Below are 15,990 nucleotides of genomic sequence, written 5' to 3'. Positions count from 1 at the left end.
TATTTTGGTTAGCTCCACAAGCCTATTTACTAGCGGCTACATTTCGAGGCACGTTCGACCGTGCAACGGTCACCCACCAGGAAGATCCTGGCCGAGCTATGATAACGGATTCTCCGAGTATACTGTTACTACGCCCGAGAGAGTGTACTAGTGAGAGACTGCCAAACGATTGGCGCGGAACGAAGTATCGGGCCGTAAAGGAACAGTCTGAATATAGTATCCAACTATAAAATTCTTACAATTAAATGTTTCGTATTAAGCCTTATCCAGCAAAGGCTGGATCATTGTTGTAACAAGTGTCAGATAATTTATTCTGCAGTGATGAAGCAAAAAGTCGAATGAAAAAACCTTTTATCTCTGTGCGTGATAACTAAACCGCAAATTCTCATGCAACTTCGTATCTTTATCGACATAAATGAAGAATTAGAAACTTCGTTTCATTCATTAAATATTATAACGAGCATTCTAGTTTGGACATCTTATAAACCTTTTGTATATCTCTAAATTTCCCACAAATTCATAAAATAATTTGACAGAATAATAACACGCCAACAACCTAAAATCCAACGAACGTAAAACATCTGCATCAGTCAGAATCGATTCAGGCTTCGAAAAAAAGATACGACAAAAAATGCAACTTTCTTTTGCCTTTTATAATCGAGAAAAAGAAACGCGTGGAAAGATACCTCGTGTTTTTCGAATGCGCAGATCACAGCTACGAGACACGCTTACGTTTTGCTCGGAACTTTCTTCGACCACGCGATACACCATTTTCAGGAATTTCACGTGACCATTTCTTGAAAGAAAGCACCAATACACTACGGAAACGCGTTCGTCGAACGGGAGAGCGTTGTTTCGCGTGACGAAAAATTGTTACAGTCGACGTGGCGACAGATTATTTATTTCTGTCGCGGGCACGGTTCTCTAATCGCGGCAAGATTGATCTTCCTCCGTCGTGTTTCCCAATGGAGCCAAAGGTGAGCAGGCTGTCGCGGCCGTGTCCGATGGAAATTCATCACCAGTCACGGCCTTCGCCTTACCTCACCTCACACTCCATAAAATAGTTAGAAAAATATGTATCAAGGACGACTTACAACGAGCACCTTAAGACAGAATAAATGCTGTTCTCTTTTCTTTATATATATATATAATACGTGTCAAGATATCAATTCTTATTTAATTAGAATTTTGCGTCAAAATTACATCCCCCTCGATTCCCTAACCCAAATAAACGATCAGCTAGAGAATTTACCTGAAGTAATGCGATCCAAAAGGCGAGCAGTAAAAAGGGTCGTTGTGCATGTGAGGCTGTCCGGGTACTCCAGGTCCTTGCGGATGAGCGTGTGGTCCCATAGGACCGGTGGGTCCAGGGCCACACATCCCAGGGCCACCTTGAGGCTGCATACTGGCTCCGATCATGCTAGCAGCGGGACCCATGGGATGTGGGCCAGGATGGTGTGGCGAACCAACCATGTGAGGTCCGGGATGATGAGGATGAGGTGAGGGTCCGCCGCCACCCATATGTGGGTGAGGCGCGTGAGGCGATCCGCTCATCATTCCGTGAGGTGGCATCGGGTGAGGGCTAGGAGAAGCTCCATTAAGATGGGGTCCACCGGTGACACCAGCGTGCGGCGTCGGTGGACCCCCATGAGTCGGCGTAGTGGCCGGCTGTGGAGGCGGTAAACTAGGCGGTCCGGTAGGTCCGGTGGCCGCTAGCGGCGGCAGCGGGCCATTCGCCATGTTGTTCAACTGGGTTAGCGAGGCCGCCGCCGACGCCATCGCCTGCAAGGGATTCGTGGCGCCGCTTGTAGTGCTGACGCCTCCTAGGCCGGTGCCGGCGATACTTTGACCGGCGTTGTTGTTCCCGACTATATTGTTATTATTGTTGCCGGTGTTCTGAAGGCCGGCGTTACCGTTGCTGGAGCCGTTGCTGGCAGCACCAACAGTGTTGCTGGCGTTGTTGCTCACACCGCCGCCAAGCGATTGCAAGGAGGGCGGCAGCGGTGGCGAGCCGGCGGGGGGCGCTGCCGGGCCCCCGAGGCACCGGCCCGACGGACCGGAGGCGGTTACGCTGCTGGGCGCTACCGGCACGCCGGCGTGTAGTGGTATTCCACCTGGGGGGCGCTGTGCCACCCTCACCGGCATCACTCCCCCCTCCACGACGCCCTTCACCCTCTCCTCGAACTCCCGTCGGCCTGATGACTGGGGTACGAGCGCGGGAATCTCTCGATGCTCGGTCAGAAATCTATCTAGCTTCCACGATGCCAAATCTCTTGTTAATCGAATTTCGCTTTTAGCTCAGTTTAGAGGCACTATTTTCTTGTTTATATCCAGAACCTATTGCGTCCCTCGATGTCCTTCGATGAAACTCCAACTCGCTGTTATTTATTTATCACTTACACGTTTAAAGACACTGTTTCTAGAATATGTTTTCACCGTAGAAACAATGTTTCGGCCGTAATTCCTTGACAAATAGTTTGAAGCAGTAAAAGATTCAAATTCGTAACGTTTGGTTCGACCTCTAAGAAGGATCCCAGTTAGAATATCATCAATCACGGCGAACAATCACTGCGAGGAATCACAACACTTCGCGGTATGTTTCGAAAAAGTAGAACTCGGTGCACGCGGCTGGGACGGAAGGGACGACACCTCGTGTATCAAGTTTCAAGTTTCTTGATACCTTGGGTTCACGCGGGACAACGAATTAACGCCCCGTGACATCCAGTTCATCAGCGCTCAATGCGTCCTCACTCCTTTCACCGGCGGGATGTTCGATTATCTATTAGAACGATTCGACTTCGAGTTGAGGAACAATGCGTATACCACCTGTTCGCGTCTGTCACACTAAAGTATCCAACAACTTCACAACTTCGAATCCTATGAACGAATATCTCCAATGGCGGCTGAACGAAACACCAAAAACGATCAGCGAAGTCACAGTGCACTTGATACGAAATACGAAACGGGAAAAATCACCGGTAATACACTCTATACTCCATCTATCGACGAAAATCACACACTCGACTATACACCTTGTTTTTACGACGCGGTGTACAAAATATGGTCGTACGATCACCGTTTCGCTCGACCAACTATCTACGATCAACGACTATACGCTAGAGCAGCAGTTAGTGGCGACAACCAGCGAGGTAACTGCGGGGGCACGTGGCCGTCACGTCGTCGGCGTCGCGGTGCGCACCTACGTCGCGGACCAGCACACCTCGTCTCCCGCCCATCCTGCCGGCCTTCTTCTCCTTCTGCAAACACTCTCCGCCGACTCCCGCGGGAACTTTTAGCATTCCGAACTCAGTCGCCGCTAGGCGACCCAAACACCAAGCCCGCGCGACCACGCTGCTTCCCAACTGGATGGCCGTGTTTCAGCATAGTCCGTCACGCTCTCGAGTCCAGTCGTTTTATGTTCCTTTTACACTAGGAGAGCTCCGATTCTTCTATTGCGTCGATTCCGAAAACGAATCAAACTTGCGGCCAACAGACTCTATCCGATAACGTATAGACTGCAATACTCTCTCAGTTACTTCTCAATGCAAAAAACCAGAGAGAGATAAATAATACGAGAAAGACGAACGCAGTTCGAATGAACTATGTACATATCGCGAGACGATCACTGAACACTCGAGTCACCGTGCGCGCGATCCACACCAAAGAAACAGACAGAAGAGAGGAAAAGAGAGAGAGAGGACACGAACGCGGGACAACGCGCGTTGCGTGTCACAAAGCAACAAACAACACCGTCCACGAACAGTTGTGTACTGCACGAGAGCAAGAGCGTTACTGCGGAGCGGCAGGCTCCGTGGCGTTGCTGTCGCATTCGAGCTTTCGAGGACAGAGCGGCATGCTGGGGGGGAGAGAGCCACGCGAGGATACGAGGTGGGGGAAGCTGAACCGAAGCCACGGCGAAAGGAACGTCGGAAGGGAGCAGTCTCACGCACGGATGGAATGGTGGGGAGCCACGTGAGCGCCCGATGCCCGGTGTCCACGCAACCGACGTGGGACTTGCCTTACCTTGCGTTACCGCGCCATACCATGCCTTCCTTACCGAGCCGTGCCACCCTTGCCAGAGAACGCTCTGATTTTTCGTTCCTCGCGTATTCACCTTACGGGCGTACTATTGCCCGTCGTTAACTCATTAAACGTACAATGCGGCGTCGGAACACGTATCGAGAAGGAAGAGACCCATCGGTAACGACACGAGCTTTTTAAATATTTTCCAACGATCTATCGCGTGGTCCAACTAGTTTTTAAGCATTCAAATGTCCAAAGCGACATGACGTAAAGATGAATATTATATAAAAATTATTCGAGGAATTTAAATAAATTTTCTACGAGTAGTCGTAGAATGAAAATGATGTAGAAGTGTGGTATTCGAATTTGTTTGCTAAATGGTTGGTCAGGTGGTAGTAGGAGGTCGTCTCTTTATCGAAGTTTACTAGAAAGCAGTTTCACTTTCGTGTGATCAGAAGGAACCTGAGGGCCCTAGAGGAACCGATGTAGGATTCATTTCACTAAGATCACAGAAGCTCAGAAATCCGATTCATCGGGTTCGGGGTCAAGTTGAACGCATTTGTACGGCGTGATGAGGAAGAATGGTCTACCACCTTGACGCGCAGCACGTGCGAAAACGATCATCGCCCTGCACGAATACAACTTCCAGTTTCTTTTTCTTCTTTTTTTTTTTTTTTTCAAACCCTGTCACAAATTTTCTTATAGAAACGCTTCTTTTACGAAAAAAGAAACCGATATTTTTCTCTAAAAGAGTACACAAAAATTCAATTATTAGAATTTTATTGTTGAAAAAAAACTTTCTCCTGTTATTTTGGTGGAAATTTGTTAATTCAGTTGTAGATAAGGTAAAATTGGTCAAACGAGGTCAGTGGAAGTCGAACAAAACGAGAGAATAGGTGTCGTTAGTTTCCTCCAGAAATTGTTATATTACATGCAGGAAAATCCAATTGGATTCTCAATGATGGAAAAAAATAAATCTCAAGGAAAACTTTATTATTTTCTGTTAAACAATGGAGGATACCTGGAATTTCCAACGTTTTGTAAACGGTTTGCCTCTAGCCCCTGCCACTCGGACAATAATACCTCTTGTCTCAAGCTCTACCTGCGTGGTAAGTACCGAGTTACCTGAGTCTCTATCCTATTCCTTAGGTCGCGGTTAGGGCTTTTTTATCAGCTTAGTACCATTTCGGACCTATTCTTCCTGCTCAAAATAATTCGGTATAGGCCTTCAGCTCCAAAAAAATAAATATCAACATGCTATAACCATAAATGCCTTAACAACCCCAAAGAGAAAGTAGGAAGCATTAGTTTCGTGTTACTATTTTACACGATGATGAATTCTAACAGATTAAACAGCGTGTTTCTTCTTGCTTTAGTTAATCAAGTTCTTTGTAGGAAATTTCTCCATTTCTTTTATTTTTTTCTTGTTGTGCCCACCCAATTAAAATTGCCATTATTTACAAATTTGACGATACCTCTCTTTATATTGTATTGGACCGAATAATATAACAAACTCGTTAATATCGTTTCAAAGGATATTTAAAAAGATTATTCAAAGTATTTAAAGATACATGAATTTTTTTATTAAACGTATGTATATGTAAAGAAAATGAAGGAATAAATTATTCCTTGATTATAAACAGATTTTATACGAAAGTATTTAATGTACACTTTTAAGCAAACGTCGATCTTCTAAATGTAGCAGCTAAGTTTTAAATAATCCAGGGAACGTACTATGCACTTGAATAGCAACTAGAGTCTCAAGCATTACTAAACTGGAAAAACCATCGAGTTCATCCTTTGAAGAACAGTTTTTCTAGTGTTCGACTACATTCTTGACGGAGTTCCAATGAAATTTTCTATCGTGGGTGGTTTCTGGTTTACGCACCGTGCCACGACCTTCTGCTATTGAATATCCGTACAGAAAAGGAGAGAGTCCAGTTCTTGGATACGCTACCAGGAATTCCCAGAGACCATTAATCTGCTCTCTGCGACACCCAAGGCCCCGTTTCCTTCCCCCTTTTTCCAGCCCCCTTTTCGACCAGGTAGACGTGGCCAGACTCGGGCCAAACCATTGTCCAAGACATGTCAGGTTGTTGCACCGATTGAAAACCTCTGTCACAGCCGGAAGCGATTGCGATTAGCCTCTTCAGAAGGAGCTAATTATAGCAGGGGTTGATTGTCACGTGAAGTCATGATAGAAATAATAAATTCTTCGTTTCGTTTGTAAAAGCCACATGTTTTCATTTAGAAATATCCCAATAAAACATCTGCCGTTTTCACGAAACGTAAGCGGACTGTTTGGTTCGTAAAGCCATTAAGATTACTAAGGTAGGAAGGATAATTTAACTTTATTACAGGAGTTTAAGTCGTTCCTACAGTAAACATGTTTTCAAATTTCTAAATTTTGCCATCATTCGAATATACCAAGGTAACACCAAACTCACAAGCTGCACAATAGACTCAGATTGGTAGAAATCTATAAGATTCGAGAAAAGGAAGAGAATCGCGGATCTAGTCACACAGTGGCCTAGAAAAATTACTGATTCGACGGGAAGATGAGTGAAACTTCGGAACGTGAGCTTTCATATGGCAGGTACAGAGGTGGCAGGGTCCTCGACGTGGAATCCTCAGGTGACTCGTCGAAAGTTGGACGTCGAAGCCGGAGGGTCTCGAAGGCAAGGAGGCAGCGAAAGCAGGCGAGCAGACCGACGGGCGTCGCGCAAGAAGGAACAATTAGAGGCCAAATAAAGACGAAGAAGCGAGTCACAGTCGAGCGGGTTCGCAACGAGCGTGTGTGTGATTTCGGTCACGCCGCGCGCCTGTACGTTGACCCCTGGAGAAAGAGAGGAGAGAGAACGGAAAAAACGAAGAAACACAGGGGCAGACAGCTGAAAAAGGGAGAGAAAAAGATCGACCGAACACAGCGGAGGGGAAGAAGAGAGGTGAATGGGGGAGGGGGAGTGAACGAGGAGAGCATTTGCTCACCGTTCGTTCGTTCGTTCGTTCCTTCGTTCTTTCTTCCTCTGCGCGAGAGAGGGTTCCTCGACTTGCCTTCTCGGTTCGAACTCGCTGCTCGTTGCCACCACGAACAGAGAGGGAAGAAGAGAGAAAGAGAGAGAAAGAAAAAGACCTGAACGAACCAAGGGGGACAGGGGCACGACCAGCGTGCAACCAACAGAGACGTCGTCACGAAGGAACGATAGGAAGACAGAGGTAGCCGGAGGAACGTTCAGGAGGCTGAGAACTCACTCCAAGAGACTGATCAACCGACGTACACACAGGTTCACCGCGAGTTAATCGTGCCCACCGTTCGATCATGCGAGCTGGAGACCGCCAAAAACTGCCCCCTGGCTCTATCTTCTCGTAGCCAACAAAATTTTTGATGTTCAGGGTGCTGATCTAGAGTCTAGAGAAGCTGAAGTTGAAGTTGTGGATCAGGAAAGAGGGTGAGCTTTGTGGTGGTACTACTAGACGTACTTCTTCCTGAGGAGGAGTTGCAGAAGAGTTGTCGCGAATGCAGAAACCGGGATGCAGATTTAGACTTTGGTTACCGTGGATGCATACATACATAAATTCTTCTGACGACTGCAATTTATAAGAATCTATGTACATATTTGATTGATTTCGCGTATTCCATGTAGAGCGAGGTATTTGCGATGTTTGAACTAATCGAGAAATACGAAAAAAGCTAGTTTCGCTGGATTGATAATAATCATGGACCGAGTTGTTGAACGTATCGAAAGTAGCAAAAGGGAAGGAGCAGAAGTGGCTTCTTTAAAGTAGAGTATCCTGTCGCGGCCGATAAGTAATCTTGTACCGGAACACTGGAGGCGTGGATACGAGCCCTTTAAGAGCGGTTCATGTGTATTCGACATGCGTATTACGCGTGCTCCCCGGGATTTGTCACGCGTCGACTAAAGCCGCTTTCACAATACGACGGCGCAAGATTCCAGTTCACGAAAACCAGTCCTTGGCTTGCTGCTCGTATTTACTAAACGGTAGGATGAGTTCAGAGCCTAAACGAAATAAAGTCCGGTGACAATTCTCTGTTAAATGGACCAAAATACCATTCTCCTTAAAATGGTGTTAATCTTTAACACAGTTTCATCGACTTTGTCAAGACACGACTGTCAAGGTTTTCTCGTTTCAATTACCCACGACAAATTTGTCTTTTACTCGAACCCTTGAAGAGAGGCTCGAAACGACCCCAAAAACCCAATTAATCTGCAAAGGAGAGGGAACAACTAGGTGAGTAATGAAGCCAGTCACCTGTAGATCCGTAAACGCCTTAGTAGCCCAACATCATTGAGCAAACAAGCATCGCACCCTTGTACGAAGGCTCCTGAAGTACTCTAAGCTCGATATACTTAGCGGTTACCCAATCAACCTCAATCTAACCCGTAGCTATCTACCAACTCCTTCGTGACATCGGTGAACGGATCTCATTGAATTTGACCCAACTTCGGATTCTACTCGAATACGGATCTCGTTACAGATTCGAAATTACTTCTTTGCGTACGTTCGCCCCCCTATCCCTCTATCGTCAATGTCTTACAGCTTTTCTACTACAGTAGAACTCTATTTGTGGCCATGAAGTTTTTAGTTAATGCCCGACAACATCGATTCCTGCTCACTGACTTTGATAATCTGAACGTGAATTCTTATTCTACGAAAAATCGATAGTGACTCCGTTTATCTGAACTTGCAGAAAGACAAATAGTTCGTCTCGAATAATTTGACTTTCAAAAGAGATTGTAGATGAGCGCGATAAAACAGGGTAAAGAGTGTTAGTTTCATTCTCTGGACCAAAAAGGTAACCGCAGAGGAATAAGAAGGAAGAAGAAAGAATACAATGTAGAAAGTTGTTTACGGGCAAATATCGAGGGGAAAACGGTTCGTCGCCGAGGATTAAGGGGCAATCTTTAGGGGTCATCTAATTATGCGGTAAAACAGCGTTAATTCGCGGTTAATTTCTTAACGAGATAACTTGCTGGCAAGGCAAAGGGTGGCGCGCGGTCGCGTTGGAGCCTCTAATGGCTCCGCGTGGCTACGTCCGGCTAAATAAAAAACGACTAAAGCGAGAAAGGGAGAGAGAGAGGGAGAGAGAGAGAGAGAGAGAGAGAGAGAGAAAGTAGGGAAGGAAAAACCAGGTGGATAGGGGGTGAGTGAAAAAAGAAACGGCGGGAGCGGTGTGTTAATTAATTGGCGCGTAATTAAAAGCCGCAGCGACACGCCGTAGTTAGACTGTCCCCCTCTATCCACAGAGTCGATACACTTCAAAGAATCCGTGACGCTGAAAGATATCGGTTTAGCAGGCGCTACCCTGCGACAAGTAGACTCTTCTCATCGTGACACAGAACGCGAAACCGACCGCGTGAAAAATCAGAGTAATTACAAGAGAGCCGAGGGATGATCGAGTGGACGGATCAAACGTCGAGCGGATCATCGAAAGATTTGGCGCTGACGAGAGACACTCGACACTTTTCATCGAGCGTCCCTCTTTTGCGGACAGTTTCCCATCTATGATATTCCTTCTACAGTACCACAGAGAAGTGTCGAAAAAGTGGATAAGGAAAATTGGAAATCGGTCACACGTATTTTTCAATCTTTGTGGAAAACTTTTTTCTTTCATGTATCATATAACAACAAAAAATATATTATCTTAGCTTATCTGAGATATTTTCTCGTTTTTATTATTTCCCTTTGCTGTACATTTAAAAGTGGATGATCAGTAATCACAATATACGAACGCAATAATCTCACAATACATTACACAAGTTTCATTGCTCTGTGCAAAGTTCGAACTTGATTCTTGTGATGTTGAAACATAGTCGACTCAAACAACTCTACCTTACTAGACGTGGTGAGCTTTATTCATTTACAACAATCAGAACCCTATTCCTCTATTATTTGGCGATATTTCATAATCAACGGTGCAATTGAAAATTCGCTAAAAACAAATTAATTAACGTCCATGTACACGACATCCCTCATTTGGTCGGTACGTTAGCAGCAATTTAATCTTACAAAATCAATAACATCGGCAGACGCGAGTATAAAGTTACTTTTCGATTGGTCGTGAACACGGTGATTCTCTTCTTTTAGTCGAGTGGCCTCGGGAACCGCGATTATTCGCGACAGGTACAAAAGAGGACAGGTACGAGGAACCGGGGGTGAGCAGGCGAGTTCTTTTTATCAAACGCATTCATCCCCAGACTCGCGTTCGTTGTTTCTTCCACATCGACGCCCATCGAAATAATCGATGTAATCCGCACGTCGTCGCTGGGAAAAGCCACGTGACAAAGCGGGAAACCGCGTCAAATGTAAAAATCAAAATAATTAAATGTCGCAATGATGTTACACCGTCGTTCCACTGGGTCCTCGAGACGATACTCTGAAGCGCTCTCTCCACGGAGATCATTAAAAGGACGGGCTTCGCGAAGACCACTCAACGAGGCACAGGTGAGGAATTTTTTATCATAAATATACCAGATATTCGTCGTCCCACGCTCGAGATCCGTCGTTCGAGATCGCCCACGAATTAATAGAGTAGAAATTTCCAAGCCGGATTTTTCGGAACAGCAATTACGCGAATCGAAAAAATATTTATGAAAAAACATCTTTCACATGGAGGTTTGAGAATCATAAATAGTAGTAATGTACATTGTAAAGTATCTGTTCTGTATTGCTACAAAATGTATTATATGCTCTCAAAACAGGAAAAGAATAAAATTATAACTTGATTATTTATGAAATTAAAGGGATGATACTTTCAACAGTTGAAACGTATGGCTAAATATATGTTCAAGATTGCTTTCATACTGTATACTAATTCTGTACTAAATATGTTTTTTGTTAAATAAATATGTTTGCAGTAGATGTAGATATTTCTAGATGTAGATATTAACTTCTATATATATTTTCAGATTGATTTCAAATTTTACCGATATAATTACAATTTCAGATGAGTTTCGAATTTTATTAAAATATTACTAGTACGAGCCAATCAGAAGCAATATCGATTAATTCCATAATTTGGAAAGTAGAAAAAATGGTGATGTTACGAATTAAAATTATTTAAAATTCATCTTAGAATTTACTTGTTTAATAAAATTGAAAAATTTATTAAAAAATCAGTCGATGTGTTTGATTCTTGAGAGATTCGTTGTTAGACTGTGAGATTGAAGAAAACGAAATATTCGCGCCGTTACCATTGTACATTCGTTCGCAATCGAATTGAAGTTGGAAAAATCGAAAAATTGCAAGCTTCAATCCAACTTTTCTCCGTGCGTAATTGGTCATTTAGCGTTCCCTTTATGATAAGCGGATTGCAAAAGCCCGAATAAAAATTAGCTTGAAAACATGAAACTCAAAATTGATCGTATTTCGCTTTTATCGCGGCCGTTACTTATTCCTTTTGTTTTCCGCTTTTGCTCAGGTACTGTTTTAACGAGACTCGGACGCCGTTCCTTCGCGACACAGAAAATGAAAATAAATTTCGTAGATGATATCTTGAATTATTCCGCGGCACGAGAGAGACCACCGTTCACATTGTTGCTCGATCATCGTGCATAAATCTCTGGTATTATTAAAACGCGACGTTCTCGATTCTTTTTAGTCGCGAAAACTTACAACAAACCGGGAGACCAATGGAAAGAAACGATTTTAGAATGTTTCGCGTACAATGTGACTATGTTTCGTCATCAACCGGTGACGATCAACGGGGCTAACTAACTAGATGTAATTAAATGCGGTACAATTAGAAAACATGGTAGTCAGGATAGAGGAACGAGAAAAGTCGTGGAGAAGATGACTTAGTGGCTCGTAAAAACTTCTAGCCACTTTCGAAGTCAGTCGGGAATAATCTTGTGACCATAAGTAGAACGAAAAGCAAGAGAAGAACTTTGCGTGGTAGAATCTTCGATCACTCGTATTTTTCATTTCCATGTTTATTTTTTCTCTCCGGCTATTCCACAGGAATCGCGTAACTAATAGATACGACGCGTATTATGAATCCTACATATATCTATACTCTGTGGACCAAAATGTGAACCATCGCAATAATCAATTTTTCAGAGAAATATTGTCTATGCCAAGAGTAGAAGAGCCGGAATTTAGAATACTTTGAAATATACTAAAGTATAATTAAAGAAAAAATATAAAAAATTTTCTTTGAGTGCTAGAGAGCGTTTAGAAGATGGCATGATTGCAACGAACATAAACCATTCGTGAAAAGCTTCTGACTGCTAATCACCAATTACAAGTTTATTTAGAATATTCATGCGGAAGAATGTTTATCCCACATCAATTTTCCCTTGAGGCGTATATATTTCTTTGAACTTTTATACCCGATATATACTTTAGAAAGTCGTAAATCAGGGTGGGAAAAAAATCGAGGGGAAGCAATCAATTAATAAATCTCTCGAATTTGCATGTGAAGGTCGGGGTTCGTTTCGCGATATTCGCGTTTCAGAACTGAGACTCGTTTTGGAAACATCGAACGGGAACAGTTTGAGGGAATTGGTTGAAATTCTGTATCTTCGTTTGATCGCTACGCATCGCTTTGCCGACGAGACTATTAGCAGCCAGGATTCGAAGCCCTCCAGTTATATCAAAACGCACACTTTTCTCCCCTTTTTCCGCGAACAAATCCTACCGGTTGTATTTAAACACTTCTATGGGATCGTTCGGTCGATACGATGTAATGAATGTAATGTTAAAATACGTATTTAACACAGAATGCATTAATAAATTATTTGCTTAATACGAGCATCATAAATCACATCCTATCCGCATCTATAAATCCTTCTCTTGCAACTTTATTAAAAAGAAACCCATTAGTTACATAATCTCTATACAACGACAGCATCTTTCGTGTGACACATCCCCCGCTAGGACATAGAAATGATTCGTCTGGTTCGCGAGGGAGAACCTCTTACCATTTCGAATCCTGCATTGAGAACCACTGGCTACGCTCGGTCGAGTGTAGCGAGAGGGTGAGGAAGGAAGGAAGGTGTGGGTAAGGGAGGGTAGACCAAGAGAGCGAGCGAGCGAGCGAGCGAGAGAGAAAGAGAGAGAGAGAGAGAGAGAGAGAGAGAGAGAGAGAGAAAGAGAGAAGGAGAAATAGAGAGAAGGGTGTGTTGGATGGAGTAAGAGGGGGGCAGAGGTTGGTGCCAGGGTAGGTTTTGATCAATATCTCGCCCCCACCCCACACCACCACCCTTCGTGACGGTACACCATGCCCCCACCAGAACCCCATCACCCGACCACCATGAATAACTAAGACCATATAGCGGCCTGCAGATTAAATACATCGTGGTACCATACGATCAAACCACCCTCAACCAAACCCACCCCCACGAGCCCACCGCCTTCACCGCCGCTGCTACGACGACCGCCGCCACCCTTCTCGCCCTTTCACCCAACCCCTCCTCCCTCCCCCTGCGAAACCACCCTCAACCCCCGCACCCCGGCCCTGCGACCCTCCTCTTTAACAGCTACCACCGCTTTCAGCGTCGTCGACCATCGTGTTCCCGTAAGAACGACTGATTTGCCGCGCCACCGAACCGAAAGGGGTGGCCGTGGATGGAGAGAAGGACGACGCGGAGAGCACAGGGTGTGGTGGGTGCACCGTACGTGTGCGCCGCTACGGAAACCCCTTTTCCTCCGCATTCCGATCTCTCGCGTTTTCCCACGGGACTTTGCCCGTGCAAACGTACGTGCAAGGACAACGTCCCCCCGGAGACCGTTTTGCGACACCACCGATCACCAATGCTACTCGCGGCCCGGAAAAAAACACCGGACGACCTGTCGACTGATGCGTGCGTTGCGTGTCTTTGCTTCGATGATCGTCTCTCCTCTAAAGTATAGCGTGAGAGAGTCGAATTCGGGAATAATTTCGACGCGCCTCGAATATAATTGTCTCGATCTAAGGGATTTGCGGCGATCGCTAATAAATTGGTGACTTAAGAGAAGATGCAGCGATATAATGTGGACGATTCACTTTTTCCTCTCTATTCCAAAGTATAGCGTACAAAGGTTTATGAAGTCCTTTGATTCGCATAGAGGACTGTTTTGCCCACGTTTTGGATATAATCGCCTGCATCTATGGGATTTGCGCTGATTGCTTAGATCGACGATCGTGCAAGGTACAGAATGAAATATTACAGCCAACATGTAATTTGTATAAGAAGTAAATGAAATACCTCGAATACCTTTTAATTCTGTAAATTGCAAATTTTTCAAGGTGGATTGAAAGCAGTCACCGGTTAAAAATAATTGTCCGTATTTCAGAATAATCAAGGCAGGGCGCACAGGGGCCGGGCTCGGTGGTTTGCTATTAGGCGCTAATTTAGTTGTAAGCTATAGGGTTGTCAGGAATGAAAGGGATCCTCGGGGACGATGTTCATCCTGATGGAGGTACGCTGCTCCTCCAGTTTCTTTAAGAAACGTATTAAAAGGGGATGAAACGGTCGAGCCACCGTTCAGTATTTCTTGAAATTTGATCTTCGACGTCTCCATTGATGATAAACCCTTTGTGCAAAAGTCACCACCACGGACTTCTCCGATTTTTATGCTTTAGAAATGCCTAACGTCTTTATTTCTGCTCCTGATGCAATAGAGTAACGTTTCTAACTTTAAAAAAAAAAAGTTACAAAATAAGCCACCGATAAGTATACTTGTCCTAGTGCTTGCGCATAAATCGCGCATAAACAATACGCGCTAGATATTAGCATTTCGATGAACGACACGAGCTACAATAGCGTTAATTACCGCTGGCCGATATGCTTTTTACTATAATGCTTTATGCTTTACGCTATCGAGTCATGTCGTCTCTCGTGTTCCTGTGTGACGTCGATGTCGCCACTTGTGATACGCAGACCTCTTCGTTATCCGCACGGCGGCCTCATGCGTTAAGTGATAACACCGTTTATTATCATCTTCGTAACTAATGCTCCGTAGTTAACCGTCTAATCAGTGCGGTGAGTATCGCGCCATTAGAGGACATTTTACATCGTCCGCGCCATCTGTTATATGTCTTTTCGACGCCACATCCTTATCGGTGATCTTACACGAAGGGGTAAATAACTATGCATAAAATCACACGTCTAAAAAATAACGACCATGTAAAAGTGTTTGGTTGTAAATAATTCTTCCTTTTTTATGCTCGTCATTTTTTTCCACGCTTCGTAAATTCTAATCTGATCATATGGCAGCGGCGTCACGCTTTACACGCAGAATTCTGATGGGACCCCAAAGTTGCTACTAATTTCTGATGGAAACTCACGGTGTCGAAACTTAACCAATTACGTATTAATCGGATCAGCGGACTTTATCGCGCGTAAAACTTTTCCTCGCCGGAGGTGGGGGTAATCAACAGTTTCGTCGAGTGGGACGATTAGGTGTGGATAGTTGTGGACACTTTAGTATAGTACTAGATACAGAAAGAGTCGAATATGCGTTACTATATATCCGCGATTTTATCGTTGGTAATTTATTCAACGGGGAACTTTCGTAGCCTCTTAATTCTTACGAGTGATGAAAAGGGTAAAAAAGGTAAAGGGGCAGACGACAACGCGTGAACATCGGCGCGTCCAGTTCTCGGATGGATTCGAATTCACAACCACGTCGGTTTCCAGGCGTCGATCGCTAGGATTTCTAAGCTTACCCTCGCAGATTAGATTGTACACTCTGTTATTGGAATACTTGTTATGTACTTACTCCCGGAAGTATTCAGCAACCAAGGGGGAGATAGAACGAATAATTCGACTATAGATAAATGTTCCACTCTACATAGTCTCGGAACTATCGAAAAATCGATGAAGCGGGAGTTCGATCTCGCGGAACACAAGAACCAGCGAAACTTCAAAAGCGATCGTTTGTTGTTAGTTGCAGATTAGCAAACAGGTTTCTCCCTGACGGACCATCCTTCGGCCGGATTTCTGTTTATACCAAGTACAGCCG

The 15,990-nt window shown here is 44.4% G+C and overlaps 1 protein-coding gene across 6 annotated transcripts in view; it reads right to left on the bottom strand.

Moving 5' to 3' along the window:
* LOC126924938 (LIM domain-binding protein 2) overlaps nt 1–15,990 on the bottom strand; it is a 134,482-nt gene that overhangs the window by 66,305 nt on the left and 52,187 nt on the right. For 3 of the 6 annotated variants that reach the window (XM_050739984.1, XM_050739985.1, XM_050739986.1), the window contains exon 1: nt 1,253–3,815. The exons of the other annotated variants lie outside the window; for them this stretch is intronic. In XM_050739984.1, the coding sequence (XP_050595941.1) occupies nt 1,253–2,145 (893 nt within the window). In that variant the 5' untranslated portion in view covers nt 2,146–3,815. Of the gene's footprint in view, nt 1–1,252; nt 3,816–15,990 lie in introns of those variants that run through there. 6 annotated transcript variants of the gene reach the window in all.

The sequence above is a fragment of the Bombus affinis genome, chromosome 15 (assembly GCF_024516045.1).
Source record: "Bombus affinis isolate iyBomAffi1 chromosome 15, iyBomAffi1.2, whole genome shotgun sequence".
NCBI lineage: Eukaryota > Metazoa > Arthropoda > Insecta > Hymenoptera > Apidae > Bombus > Bombus affinis.
The sequence above is the reverse complement of the archived record's forward strand: the minus strand, read 5'-3'. Positions and strand labels throughout refer to the sequence as shown.